Here is a 16409-nt window from a genome sequence, read left to right on the forward strand (position 1 = left end):
AACTGTGAGTTAATGTGAAGTAAAAATATAAGAAAAAAAATAATAAAATATATATATATATCTTTTAGTGAAATTGTTGGAATTTATTTGTGTTTTTACAATGAAAATTTGTGGTTTCTAGATAAAGTTATATAGATTTATACCTCAATAACTTGTAATCAAGTAAGAGTTATGTTTTTATTTTTTCAGGATCAATCAATTTATCTTAGATTTTAGTAAAAATATAGACAAACAATGCCATTATTTATGTTAAATGAGCCATCTCCACTGCCATTTCTACTGTTTTTTTTCTTTAAAAAATTCAATAGTTTTTTTTTAATATTGTACTTTATTTGACATCAAAATAAATTAATTCATTGATAAAAATAAGAAATTATAATTTAAACTTTGAAAATAACAAAAATTTCGAATTTAAACACAAATTATTTCAGCGGTGATCGCCAACCACTTGTTGAAAATTATTTACATATATTATGCCTTATTAAATTCTCAAACGTTCCTTTTAACCAATTCTGAACTTCTAAACGTAATTAATAAATATTTCTAAAGTTTCTTTCTGATTTAAAAACAAATTTGTTTTAGAAAATAACTAGTATATTTAATACGGCATTTAAAGGAAAAACTCAACCTTTTATTTAACTAGTTTCGATATTATGTCAAGGTATAGAGTTAAAATAATTATCTTAAGTCAAAGTTACTATTTCCAACAATAAAAACATAATTAAAATAATTCTGAAATTCTTGAACTTAGAACAAAGTAAATATTATATAAATTCTCATCATATCTATTTTGTAAGCATGGTTTTCATGATAAAGTCTCATTGAAGTATTTTGAGCTCTTTTCTCTTTTAAAAAAATTTAATTTCACACATTTAAACTTTAAAAATCCTTATTAATTTTTATTATTTAAATTAATTTTCTTAAATTTATATTTAAAAATTTCTTTATTTTAACAAAACTTTTCGTTAATTAATTTTTTTTTAAATTTGCATTACTAATAAAGTTTTTTTTAAAAGATTATTTAAAAGTTTTCTAAAGTTTTTATTTAAAAAAGTTAAATTATTAAATTTTAAAATATTTTTTTCAAATTTTTTAGAAATTTTTTACTTTATAGAATTATAAAATAAGACTTTTTAGAGAAAAAAGAAAGTTTTTAGATCTAAACTTTTGCATTTTTTAAAAATTTATTTGAATTATTATATCTTAAGTTTTTCTTTTATAATAATTTATTCTTAAGTTTATCTCTTATATCTTAAATTTCTGCATTTTTTAAAAAAATTCATTTGAATTTTTATATCCTAAATTTTAACATTTTAAAAAAAAATTATTTGAATTTTTATATCCTAAATTTTTGCATTTTTTAAAAAAATCATTTGAATTTTTATATCCTAAATTTCTGCATTTTTAAAAAAAAATCATTTGAATTTTTATATCCTAAATTTCTGCATTTTTAAAAAAAATCATTTGAATTTTTATATCCTAAATTTCTGCATTTTTAAAAAAAAATCATTTGAATTTTTATATCCTAAATTTCTGCATTTTAAAAAAAAATCATTTGAATTTTTATATCCTAAATTTCTGCATTTTTTAAAAAAATCATTTGAATTTTTATATCCTGAATTTCTGCATTTTAAAAAAAATCATTTGAATTTTTATATCCTAAATTTCTGCATTTTTTGCATGTTTTGAATTTTTAGATCAAATTTTTTACTGTTTTTGAATATTTTAATTTAATTTTTTTAAAAAAACATTTTGAAGTTTTTTAAAAAAATAATTGTAAATTTAAAATACAAAAGGAAAAATATCTGTTTTTTAAATAAAACAATAAAAAACAATGAATACGATTTAAAAAATAAAAAAGTTCAGAAACAAATTAATAAAACTCATCCATAATTAACTTTTTTAACACAAATTTTACGTTATATTTTTGTACTTTTTTTACATTAGATAATTGTAAAAGAATTGTAATTAGGTAAATGTAAATATTATAAAAAAATTACTTAACTTTATATATAAATCACTTATGACGTAGGTTTATACTGGTGTTTAAACGTAGATTTTCGTGTAAATTATCTATAGAACGAACAGACAAAGATTTATAAGCACTTTATTTATACATAATTAAATATTTTTAACATAGATTTAGTTGATTTAACATAGTCATACGGACCTATATTTGTTAGCTGCTTATAGAATGAAGTTCTCTATTAGTTCTATCGGTGGAATAAGTCTCACTTGTATAAAATAACCAATAGAAGATATTCAATAAAACAAAGGATAATGGAAACAATATACGTGATATCTGATCAATTTTGCTAACACTATTGATAGCATCCTTTCCTTGGACTCTACTCAGCATTTCTGCTCTGTATGTCTCACTCCCCAATATACAATTCCAGAACTGATAACAGCAATTTCTAGAATATCGATTGAAGTACGACAATTTAGCCGTGTAACGTGGATACTTGGAGCATTTCTACGTAAAAAACATGCGAAATTAACATGTTAAGTTTAATATTCTGTAAGGAAATCGTAACTGAAACCCTTACGTGATCAGTCTGATAGCCATAAATTGTAGGACAGTAGTGCCTTGTAGGGGTGCTCGTGTGCATCATTGTTATCTTCTCTTCGTTATCCGAGCTGTCTGCGATAGGAAATTCGCCGCTTCCAACTTTTGTAAAGTAATGCACACCTGCAAATTCTAGTAATGTTGCTATAACAAACATGAAACTCATGATAACGAACCAATCTAGCGCTGTCGGGTAAGGTACTTTTGGCAAATCGGTCCTCGTATCCAAACCGAAAGTAGACAGTGTCAACACTGTCGTAATACCTTAGAATGAAGAATTAAAGTTTAGTTTATAAATTTTAATGGAATTTACAAGAAGTTTAAAAGTTTTAAACTCACCTAATCCAATTCTATCCGATGTAGCTTCTCTATTAATCCAAAAAGACACCCACGATAGTACGACTATTAGTGTGCATGGCACGTAAACTTGTATAAGAAAATAACCCATTCGTCTCCTTAAGTTAAAGTTAGCTTTAAGTACAGAAAATTCACCTGAAAATAACCCCAAAAAATTCATAAAATTACGTAAATTTAATGCAATTTTATGTAAAGGACATACCTCTATTGAATGTAAGTGTTACATTTCTGTGTGGGTAATCAATAAGATCGTACTGAGAAAGGACCAAACCTTCTTCAAACGTGATGGCACTCTTCGTTTCCCAGCGATATATTAAGTGTTTTACAGTATAACCATCTAAATTAATACAAAAATACGTGTAAAAACGCAATTGTTTAGTGTTCTAAACTAGTTTTAGGTACTTACAACTCCCAAAAATTAGGGGACAAAACTGTCTATCCATAGGGAAATTCTGCAGTTGCATTGGGCAAGTTGCTTTCACTGTAAGTCTAAAAATAAATGTGATATTTTATATATTTTTCCCCCAAAAAATGTTGTTGGAAATCTGGTAAAAAGTGAAATTAATGTTGACAAGATTTCTAGTTGAGTAAATTTAGGATAGCTTAGAAAACATCGCGTTTAGAAATCGTGTGAAATGGAGAAACGAATCGAATTTTTCTTAGCCTCAGGTTAAACATCGTGATAAAGTGGATGCTGGCGTAGAAAGGTCAGAAGAATATTAATCATCTTTGCATCTAGTTACAATTAATATTGGAAAGATACAATTAATATAAACATACATTAGAAATACACTGTAAAACACAATACTTTTTTGCTTTTCTAGCATCAGAAAGGCGAAAATAACATTAAAGAAGGCTCGATTAGCTCTAGAAATCCATATCCAGTAACAGAAAGAAACAACTAATATTGGAAAAGTAAAATAAACATAGGCAATAACTCATTTCACACTTTAAACGATGCCACTTTACAGACGAAACTAACCGTAACTTAATTAAAAATATTTAATTAAATTAAACACCAATAAGTGAAAATAATTTAACAACATAATTAAAACTTAGAAAGTCTCCCCACTCAAAAAAGCACATAAAATAATTAACGAAATCATCGAATCTTCATCAATTTTCACAATTAAATTAAAAACGAATATTAAAATTTAATTGTAAAAACTCAATTAAACATTTTAATCGAGGGAAAAACGTTGAAAACGTTTACAAATCAACGTTCTTTTGGAAGATAGAAGCGAGTAAACGTTGCTTTTTTATTAATTTTTTCGTCTTATATCCAAGAATCTTCTCATGTTTGTTCAGTGATGAGTGGTTGAAAAGATTTCAGACGGAAACATTGTCATGTTTACCATAAAATAACAGAAAAATTATGAGAAAAAACTAATATAGTGACGTAGAATATGAAAATATTATACAATATCAACAAAAGAGAACATCCTTCTGTATGCTTGCATGTCTAGTGTTGAATATAAAGGAAATTGTCTTCTAAAAAAGGAAAATCAGGCTAAAATTGTATTTTAAATTGATTTAGTTTTGAATTTTTTAAAAAATCAATTTACATTAGGAAATTAGGGAAAATTAATTCTCAAATTTTCCCTAATTTTCAAAAATTCCCTTAATTTCCCCAATTTTCCCTAATGGAAATTTCCCCAATTTTTCTTAATTTGTCTAGTTTTTCCTAATGAGAATTAATTTCCCTAATTTTCAAACACTTCCCTAAATTTTCCCTAATGGGAATTAATCTTCGAAAAAATTTCTCTAAATTTTTTTAATGGGAATTAATTATAGAGTTTTTTGGAAATTTATTTTAAATCAGATGTGTGAGACTTTAAATTGCATAATTCAAAATTAAATTAATTCCAAATTTCCTTTAAAATTCGACTAATTCTAGGAAAATTCACAAAATTTCAGCACAAACGAAATTTAATTCCTACAAAAATCAAGAAAATTTAAAAAAATGACAGTAATTTTGGCATTTAAAGTGTAAAATTAGCTGTAAAAAAACTAATTTTTTCATTTAAAATGAAATTAATTCTAAATTTACCTCAAAATTCGAAGAAAATTCACAAAATTTTATGAGAATTAAATTCAGTTTTGAAATTTAATTCCCATAAAATCAATTTAAGCTATAAAAAATTCAGAAAATTGGCATGTAATTTTGAATTTTTCATCGTTTTATTTCGTTTTAAGTACAGAATTAATCGTAGTTTCGAAGGATATTTGGAATTCATTTCATTCCAAATGCCAAAATTTTATATTAAAATGTTATAATTTTGAATTATTTAAAATATAATTTAATTCTAAACGAATTAAATTTCATTTGAAGTAGTAAAATTGTATAAATTTGTTAAGTATTAATTGAAATTTGAAAAGAAATAATTTCACTTGTCAAAATCACGCCTATAAAATATTGAAATTCAATATGTAAATAAAGTAGTTTTGAAATTTTCTTAAATCTAATTTAATTTTAAAAAAATTTAATTTAATTTCAATGCCAAAATTATACGAATTTTCTTAGAATTAATTTAATTTCGAAGGAACTAATTTCACTTTACATATCGAAATTACATGTCAAAATCAGGCCAGGACCTTCTGTTTTTAATATAATTTAATTTTTAAATGTCAAAATCATGCTATTTTTATGTACTTTTTAAATTAATTTAATATTTTAAATACTTAAATACTTTAAAATTTCGAATTTTTTTGGAATAAATTTAATCTTAAAAAAACTAAATTCTATTTGAAATATCAAAATTATGATAATTTTAAACTAATTTTACGTTTTAAATATGAAATTTATGCATTAAAATAATAAAATTTTGAATTTTCATTCCTCTAATTTCATTTTGAACACTCAAAGTTACGTGAAATTTCGTAGAATTTGTTGATTCTTTGAGAAAGTAATTTCATTTTTCGTGCCAAAATTATGTCATATTTCACTAATTTAACCATCTAAATATCACAATTACATATTAAAATACCGAATTTTCTTTCTTATAACTTGATATTTTAATACGGTGAAACCTGTGAACAACGGACATTGATGAAGATAAAAAAATGTTCGTTGTTCGGAGACTATTTTCTATGCATTTTTGAAACAAAAATGCATACAAAATGATCGAACAACGATCGAGAATGTTCATGAAGTAATGTCCACTATTTAGAGGTTGCCGTCATTGAAGGTTCGATTGTAATATCGTAATTACGTATCATAATTACACGATGAGGTTATGTAGTTTAGAACTTACAGAAATGAATTTTTTAATACAGTGAAACCTGTGAACAACGACCAGCAAGAAAAAACTGACCATTCTTTAAAGGTTGTTACATTGTTGTTTTAGAAAATTTCCCGAAACAAATGGAGTTATTTAAGTCGGCCGTTCTTGAGAGGTGGTCGTTATTAAAGGTTTTAGTGTAATATTTAATGCATTTTCCATTAAAGAATTAAAAAAAGGACAGTCAAACCTCCAAACAATGGCTACTGACGGAAAATAGCCGTTGTTTGGAGGTTATTTCGTATACACTCTAATTAAAACACATGGCGATGTTTAAAGTGGCCGTCTTTGAGAAGTTATTTTGTATCCATTTTTATTTAAAAAATGGCGCTTTTTAAAGTGGCCGTGGTTAGGAGGTGTCCGTTGTAAGAGGTTCGACCGTACATTTCATAAAAATTAAATTTAAATCGATTAAAAATAATATACTTACCTCATCGAGTACAAGACTTCGCCATTTTGGAAGATTCTTAAGAGTTTATTTGGTCGAGTTATCGTATGTAAATAGGAACCTTTCCCATTATGAAAATACGTATCGGGTTTCCAAATTCGATCCAACATTTTTATATTTAAACTCAAATTTTTTATAGGACCATCGAAACGTAATCTTCTATCCGTCCATTTCTGACGAAAATAACAGTCCATAGAATACTCCTGAGAATTTTTTTTTACATGTTATAAAGGATTTTTATACATACTACAAGGTCTACATAAAGGCATAATTAAGGCCTTTACCATGTCCACTTCGGAAATGGGCCCCATGCTCCTTATCAAAAAGTTTGTAGTAACGACAGTTGGCGCTCCTGCTTTTAAATCAGAGAAAACAAGAAAAAAATTCGTGTGATTAGTAGCAAACAAACTTCCGTTTCTGTTCTAGTTAATGACTGATTAAACAGCCATCAAGATTAACTTGATCGATCATTAGCCACTAAGAAAAAAAAGGAAAAAACTAAGTAAAAAAAATACAAGAAAGTATAACCTAGATAGTGTTAAATGCCTGATTAAATTATACTGTACATTATTATGCATCATTTCTTGATGAGGTGTTAACGTAATAATATTACTTGTGCTTTGTACACATGAGTAAAAAACACCTACAACACGTTAAAAAAGAAGTAAATGAATAAAGAAAAGCTTAAAATTTATAAACTATACAACGTTAAATCGAAGTTTAACCCGATTTTAACATAAAAAAGGTAGTAAAAAATATTTAAAATGCTAAGAAAGTATTACCTAGATAGCGTTAAATCGAAGTATAATCGTGTTTTAGCATTAAAAAGTGGAGAAAAAAAACAGAGTTAAATCAAGATGTAACCTGGTGAAGTAAGTAAAAATAATTAAAAACAAAAAACTAATAAATAGTTTAACCCGAATAGCGTTAAATAGAGGTATTATACTGTTAAATGGGTAGTAAAAAATATCAGTAAAGCCAAGAAAATATAATTGAAATGTCTGATAAAGTTAACACTACTTGTATTATGTATACACGAAAACAAACCTCCATATCCAGGTCTTTGATTGCTATCGTAGTCACGTAACAGGTTTTCTAAAACAATACTCATGTTTTTACTAAATTTTAAAGCGTCAGAATATTGTTTCTTGTATTCTTCTTTACTTGTTACTTGTATATTCGTTGTCCTTTTCATTGATACAGGCCAATCCATTAAAACGCTAAAAATATTTTTTAAAAAAGAAAATACAAATATAAATCATTAGTTTTAAATTTAAGAGACAAGAACGTCAATAAAAACTATTTTCTAAGAAGTTATAAGACTCGTTAGATATTTTTTTTTTTTTTTTTTTTTTTTTTTTTTTTTGTATTTTGAGGTGCTTTAGTTCTGTCATTAAAATCAGTTGTTGGAAAGTTGAACGTGACATATTGATCAGTGAAAAAATATATATAAAATATAGATTGATGGATATTTGTTATTCTTCTTTGCAAATTTATTTTATAAGGAGGGAAATATATAAAAATATATTTGTAAATTTTCGAGGAGGTAAATCGTTATGTTTATTTGTAAGGAGAGGAATGTATAACCGTATGAGTATAGTCTTTTCTTATATCTTTGCTCCTATCTCCTATCTATGCTCCTCTTGCTTATGTTTATCATTGAATCTCTTACCTATGCTCCTCCTGTTTATCTGTATTTTAAAAAAATATAGAATAAATATTTTGCAAGAAAAGAAATAATGAAAAAAAGAATCAGAAAGTTTAAGGATGATTTACTAATTTGTAAAGAAGAGAATAAGGAGCATAAAAAGAAGTAGAGCAATTTAAAGAGTAATTGGTAAAAATAAATTTATAAAACATAAAATACAGATTTTTATACAAAAGAAAAGAACGAAAAATATTTTAAAAAGAATGAATAAAGAATGTAAGTAGTAGCGTGATAAGAAAAGTGATAAGGAGGAAGAGAAAGAGGAGAAGCATCCTTCTCCTCCTCCTCTTCCTAAGAAAAATATACAAAGATAGTTTCAAGGATAACCTTTAAATAAATTTATAAGGAAAGGAATAAGGAATAGAACAGAAAATAAAATAATTTGAGTAGTAAAATTAATAAATAAACGTTCCAATATCGAACAATTAAAATGTTTTAATTCATCTTAAACTCTTCCACCTAATTTACTTTAAAATTATCTTTAAAAATGTTATATTTACGACTCATTGACTCATTTACTTTAATTCGAAACGACTTAAAACTTTTTGAATATTATAAAAAAAATTTCTAAAGTTCATAACTACCTTTTTTTTATCCTTTATTACTCATAAATCTTAAGAGAAATGTACAACAGTAAATGCTTCCTGTTGTTATCTTCAATTAGAGGACAACCATTAATTTTTAGAATTAAAGAAAAAAAATCCAAAAGAACAAGTCTAAAAAAATTTTTTTTTGAAGTAAAAGGTGAAGAAATGATGTATATATTTTATAATTCATATAAATTTTTATAGCTAGAAAATAAAATGGATCTCTTGTAATTCATTTTAAAATGAATTGAAGTTTTTTTATTATTATTATTTTTTTTAATATTTAAAAAAATTTACCCGAAAATTGGGCAACAAAATTATAATTTTATAAATTAAAATGTCAAAAAATTCTATAAAAATACAATCAATTTAATTAAGATTTTTAGCTGCGTGTAATTATTTTAACGAAAAAGTCGAATGATGGGTTACAATTTTTAATCGTCATTTAATTTTTAAAAAATCACATGACTTCCGTTATAGACCGGAAGTTTAGAACGGGGTCGCTGGCCCCTAAACTTTCCATATCTAGTCTGGATTTTAGTGGCTTCTGCCCCTGTAAATCATACTTCCCCTGATAACAATCGAGTCATACCGATTATATATCTAACTCCGTTCTCGTAACGAAAAACAGACAAACAGACGAACGTAAGTGGGAATTTATAGGCTTACAATTTGAAAATTGCAGCCCAATTAGGAGAATTACAGCTGACCTAATTAAAAATTCTCACGAAAGAAGGAAAAATTCGCCTCTGCCTTTTTTTAAAGGTATTACTAGCTGAACTTCGTTAGTATTGAACCATAAAAAATTACTTATAGAAATACAAATTTTCTATAATTTTTTATCGATCTTCTCTATACAAAATCCAATAACTTAAATATAAGTGATGCCGAGTTGAATAACTCCATTAATTCTTCGAAAAATCTGAATCTTTTAGTAACCAATTGTAACTTTAGTTGGGCAGAAACATAGATGACACAATTAGTGACGAATTTATAACAGAATCGACACTAACCCAGAAACATTCAGGAAAATGGCGACGTAATGTCCTTCCGGAGGTTTATGTGTATTAATCAGGAAAGAACTAAGAAACATAAATTCAGTAATCCATTAATTATCAGGAATTTCAATTGGTAGTGTTTAATAAAATGAAATCTTTTCCGAAAATTTTAATAGATAACGTAAAGGGTGTGGATCTTCAACTAGAAAGATCCATGAAAGAATTTACTGGGTTACAAAGAGAAAATGTATGGAAGTTACTTGTATTTAAGAAACCGTGGAAAGGCTGTTTGCTATAGAGTAAAACAAAAGGCTCTCTTATAATTTAGGGGAAAAAACACAATAGAAAGGAACTTTACGGATTAAAAGAAGTGAGAAAATGTATTTTAATTTACTAAACGCTTTGATTTTTTCTAGAATTCTTCAGAAGAACAATTTTTTTCTGGTCAACCATTCATCATTTTCCAAAGAAATCCATAACTGATAAGGTTTATATTGACTTCGAATCTTTCTATAATCGATTTTCTACAATTTCAATTCCATTTTCTATTAGATAACTAAAGAATTTAAACAATAACGATGTAGATTCTATTCTCAATCTAGAATTAAATGAACAGAGTGAGACTTACTCGTCATCTTGTAAGGTTTGATCCCTATAAAATTCCTAACGTTTCTATATTTATTAAAAAAGCAAATCTTACTTAACTTATTTAATTCATTTTATTTAAATTTTAATTTATTTAATTCATATTAGGAAACTTATTCAGAAAGGTTCTGGAAGATTTTCAGTTTCAATTTCGAAATTATTTTGTACATACAAAATAATCAAATGTTTTCTGAATTAATTCTCGCTCGAGGTATCCATGAAATGATTTTTTATCTCTTTATCTATTTAATTTTTATATGCTGGACATTGATCAAATATTTAAAAAAGAATCGAAAGGATTCAAAGTCTAGATAAAGGCATACAGTTACTCTATGCAGGTGAGTTAGTTCTTCTTGCTACATTTTGTTGGGGCAAAAAGAACCAAGAAGAACCAAAGTGTTGAACCAAGAAGAACCAAGACTACATTCCGATACCCAAGACAATATAAAGAACTAAGACTCTACAGAATTTTGTATAGAGGATTCCATAGGAATAACACTAAAATAGAAGGAAAAGAGGAAAATACTTTAACTTCTGTTATTTCGAATGTTTTCATATAATTTTTCATTTCAAATTGTTTTGTGTCGAAAAACAGTTCCATTCGGTGTCAGAGAAATAAATATTAGGCTTTTCCTTTTTTATTTAAATAAATTAATTAAATTTTACTATAGACTGAAATATAATAACGATGGAAATATAAAGTTTCTTTACAGACCATGCTGAAACAATGTGATAAAGTGACAAACGATTAAAATCTTTCGGCATTTCATATAAATTATTTAGAAATTTGGATATACCTTATTGATGCATTGTCTCCATCTATAATAAATGAACAAATTTACTTAGCTCAATCCTTCATCCATGGTATCAAATTATCTTAATAATTCCTTTAAGATCCAAATAGATATTAATAAATAAGAAGACTGTTAATATTAATATAGTTAAGATTAAATAAATTCTCACAACTTATGAACAATGTTTATATCGATTTTTTGGTTTAATTCAAACCAGTTCGCTGTTTGTAATACACCTATAAAGTTTCACCGTCGTCTATCTATCTATCCTTCCTTAATTTTGAAAACAGTGTAAGATAGATGAAACTCGAGACCAGACATGAAAAGCGTAGGAGTAGCAAGTCCTGATTATTTATATGCAAACTTCTAGTCAAGTTCGAAAGTCACGTGATTTTAATTCAAACATTTCCCCTAAACGCAGTTACGTAGATGACCGGCATGACTCTATTGATATCAGGAAAAGTATGATGTACAGGGGCAAGACACTACTAATTTGAGATCGAGAGCATATATTTTAAATTAAATATATTAAAAACATGATTAAAAATTGCAGGCCGTTATTTTGAATATGTAGCAATAATTTTTGCTCGTTTATTGTCTAAAACACTAAAAAAAAGTTTTAAGGTGAGTCAAATCAATAGAATTGAATCCAGCTCAAGAATACCGATTGAAATTGAAGGAGTTGTCAAAATTTCAAATGAGTAGACTTAAATTACATTTTTAAACACATTGTTAAAGAACAAATCAGAAGTAAGAAGTAGAAAATTACTATTAATGTATCGAAAATGGCTACTTTTCGACAGTGAAAACAATTTATGTAACTAGTACATTTCCCTGTAACAGGAATTTTACCGTATTACTAACAAACAATTTGATTGATTGATTATTTAATATAATTAGATTGATCAATCAATCAAACAAAACATCATTGACTAATCTATGAAATTTTCTATTTATGATATACATTACTTAAATATTTTATATAAATTTTTCTATAAAATATTGAAAATTTACAAGTAAATTTAACGTATATATTGCTTTTATTTATGGGCTTTTTTAATTATTATACAGTTAAAATTTTAAAGTTTACAGCGATATGACAATAAATATTTTTATGTGCATGAAACGTTTATATCTTTCATTTAATTTAAACTTTTTTATATTAATAAATTAAAAACTATTTAGTATAGAAAATTAGTTTTAGGAAAGTTCTTTTATTATATAATAATTCTAATTATGGAGTTAAAATTGGTTTTCTACGTGAGAATCATTTACGTTAAATCCTTTAGAAAGTAAAAGAATTTTATGAATTAAAAAATTCTAAAATCGAATAAAAATTTTAAAGAAAAGTTAAAACTTTATTTAAATTTTAATTCTTTAATTATTTTAAAGAAATTTAAAAGTTATTTTCCGATTAAAAAAAAAAATCTATTCAAAAGTAGAAATTTTATCAATTTTATAGGTTAATAACAGTGTTTTAATTGTGTTAATGTGTAAAATAATTTAATAAATCCCTATTAATTAAGGATTTTTGAGGATTTATTAAATTATTTTCCTATTAAATGTTCAAAAATCCTTCAAGACTTTGCAATTAATAAGTCCTTAATTAGTCTTTTAAGGACTAATTAAGGACTTATTAATTGTTGTTAATGAACGATTATAAAAGAATAGAAAGTTTTAAAAATATATTTTTTATATTATTAAATAAAAATAAATTTAATAAAGTTAAAATTTATTTAAAAAATATTCGAAAAATTAATTTCCTTTTCAATGAATTTATATCTTACCAAATTAAATCATTGAAGCATACATATGAATATTTGATTCTTAATTTATATCATTTGAATTAATAGAATGTAGCTTATTATTGTTAAAATAGTGTTTTTAAATATTATAAATTATCTTGAACAGGGATTAAGTAACATATTTTTAATTTATAATCAAAATTAAACGTGATAAAATATCGATTAATGGAATCAAAATAGTTTTAGCTACTTTGAATCATTAAAAATAGCTTAAAGTTTGTTTATTATTTTAAAGGTTATTTATTATAATAATTCAGTTTTCAATATTATTAAAGCTAAGTTAACTTTATTAATAATTAAATAGTTAAGTAGTAGTTAATTAATAATTAAGTTAAGTAGTTAACTTTATTAATAACATTTTTAATATTTTCGTATGAAATTTATAGTTAAAATCAATTTTAAAAATTATAGTTTTTTTTAACTTAATTTAAAATTTCGTTTATTTATAACAATAATTTAAATCATATTAACACCAAAAAAAACTATTTTAAAATTAATAATTTGTAATGAGTTACATAAAATATAATAATTTTTATCTGTATGGTCACAATTACACTAAAATTTGGGTTTTTTAAAAATTAAAACAGTCCAAAATAACTAAAAATATAAAATTCCTTAAAAAATCTATACTTTTTAAAATGTTTTATACATAAAGGAATATGTTATAAGTGCTTATTTCTGTCAACTTTAAGGTCAAACTACGTAAGAAATGGCAGGGTTTTTTTTTAATTAAAAATAATTCAGGAAATAAAATATATCTATCATTATTATAAAAAGAAATTTCAAAGTATTTGTAGTAACTTCCAATAATTAATTTCATTTTTTTTTCACTACGCAAAATTGTAAAAGATAACAACTTATAATGAAAACAAAGCTAGTCCTTTCCAGCATATGGCAATGACAGATTCGCTTTCTCTATTCTGATGAGCTTATTTCCTCTTTTTTTTATATCATTTTAGAAAAAAATTTGAATAAATTGAACAATAATATTCATATAAAATACGTATATAATATATGTTTTTTTTTCTAGTTACAACTACTAAATTATTTTCTTCATTTTATATTTATATACAAAAAAAATAATAATAATAATAAAAATCATATTGAAAAATTGAACGCGTGTAGAAAATTCCAGCAACTTGTTGGGATTAAAGGAAGAAAATATCGATCCAACATGTGTTAATCTAATGATGATGTTCACAACCCGATCCATGTTTGATTAAATAACGTAAAGCAAATAAATAATCATTCTTCATTTCTGTTAAATCTTTGATTTGAAATTTGTTACCAATGAAATTTAATACTATTTATCAGATTTTTCTATTAAATATATTTCCAAAAGATGATTGAAAGTATGGAAGTTTATATTTGAATTACAACTTCTTACAAACGAAGAAAGAAAAAATAAATAAATAAATAAATAAATAAAACGTGTATTTACACACGAGAAAATTGCAAAAATTTAAATTTCTACTGATATTTAACCTTTAAGTAAGTAAAATATTTAAAATTTTATGAAATTTTCCTCATAAATTTACGCTAATTTCACATAAAATTCTCAAATTATATCTCCTTGTAACTATGTTTAAACAGTTATTTTCACGTGTTCAGAACATTGTAACTGTATAAATATAATTTATAAAATGAGTTTTATTTATAAAATCTATAAAAATATAGATTTTATTGTCATTTAAGTTTTAAATTAAAAGAAGAAATTTGTATAATCTCTTCTTTACTTATACATGAAAAACTTAAATTAACACTCCATAAATACTTATTTTAAATGAGAATATAAAGTTAGAAACTTTATATTTATACGAAAATAACTTCCTGTACTTTATTTAAGGTCGAGACTTTTATAATACCGGCAATTAACTATTTAAAACATTAACATTTAAAATGAAGTAAATGTTATAAATTATATTTTTCTTTTTAAAAAATCAAAATCTCTGTAGCATAATAATCAAAAGTAAAGCTTTATTTATATTAAAAAAACATATATTTATTTTTAATTTATAAGAAATAAAAGAGAGAAGATAAAGGAAAAAGTTATAAAAATATACTCACGTGGGAAATATAGAGATTAGAAAAAATAATATTGAAGATATACAAGTCATATTTCCAATAGGAACGACAGAAAAATATCTGAAAGATAAATAATATAAACATTTGTAGTTGGTATGAAGTCACAAGTTGAAGTGACAGTTGTGCCCATCGGACAGTATCTCAGTTAAAATGAATTCTAGAATAACTACTACACGTGGTGGTAGGTTTGTAGATAGAGCATGCTCCATGCTGGCAGGCAGAAGAGTGTGTTATTCGATAGGATGATGATAACGCGATGTACCATTATGTAATTGAAGTGTAATGTAATGAAATGCTGTCAGCCCTGTTAAAGTGAATTTAAAAGTTACTTAGTTGTGTTTACATAGCCTGTTTTCAGGTCAAACACTAAGTTTTCATTTCGAAAAATATTGTTACGACATATTTTTTTTACTGTAGGGCTATATTTTATTCATACATAAAGAATTTTTATAACAATAATTCGATTTTTTTGAATAAATTTGTTAAATTTAAAGTTTCTCAAAAACCACGCCCATTTAGATTTGTTTAAAAAAAAATAAAGACTAATAAAATTAGAACTTTTGTGAGTTTTTAACCAATCAGCGTTGATTGATAATTCAAACGATTTTTAATCTCATCTCATTGGTCAATTTTATTATTATTATTTGTTTATTTTTATACTTTCTACTTTTTTAAATGTGACCACGCCCTTTAGTTTTATGCTTCATTATAACCAATTTGTATAATATTTATTATAAGTTATTATTATTGATATAATTCGAGTAAACAATTTAATATATAATCCCTTTAGTATTAACTATTCAAAATTAATTAGTTTGTGATTCATTAATATGCACATATATGTTATAAAATTCAACCGAGACACTCCCATTTAGATTGCCATATACTAATAGCAAAATGCATGAATTGTCAATTAATAAATAAATAACCAATCAATGTTTGAGTTTTAAACGTAAAAAACTTTTAATCTTATCCTATTGGTTAATACAGTTTAACTCTAAATTTGATCAACAAAAAACATTTGACCAATCAACGTCAATTGATTGATTTAAATTATTTTTAACCTCATCTTATTGGTCAATTTTATTATTGGTTTATTTTATACTTTCCGCTTTTTTAATATGTTGATTGA

General features: G+C 24.6%; 1 protein-coding gene across 1 annotated transcript; it reads right to left on the reverse strand.

The window, feature by feature from the left end:
* Nucleotides 1-2179: 2179 nt before the first annotated feature.
* LOC136981768 (gamma-aminobutyric acid receptor subunit alpha-6-like) lies at nucleotides 2180-15372 on the reverse strand. Its single transcript, XM_067278141.1, has 9 exons — nucleotides 15260-15372; nucleotides 7703-7875; nucleotides 6940-7007; nucleotides 6638-6858; nucleotides 3333-3415; nucleotides 3129-3263; nucleotides 2909-3061; nucleotides 2550-2833; nucleotides 2180-2476 (listed from the first exon to the last, which is right to left on the reverse strand). The coding sequence occupies exons 1-9, from the start codon at nucleotides 15307-15309 to the stop codon at nucleotides 2180-2182; spliced, it is 1464 nt and encodes a 487-aa protein (XP_067134242.1). The 5' UTR covers nucleotides 15310-15372.
* Nucleotides 15373-16409: the final 1037 nt, after the last annotated feature.

This window comes from Centruroides vittatus, unplaced genomic scaffold, assembly GCF_030686945.1.
Source record: "Centruroides vittatus isolate TY-2023 unplaced genomic scaffold, ASM3068694v2 contig_790, whole genome shotgun sequence".
Classification (NCBI taxonomy): domain Eukaryota; kingdom Metazoa; phylum Arthropoda; class Arachnida; order Scorpiones; family Buthidae; genus Centruroides; species Centruroides vittatus.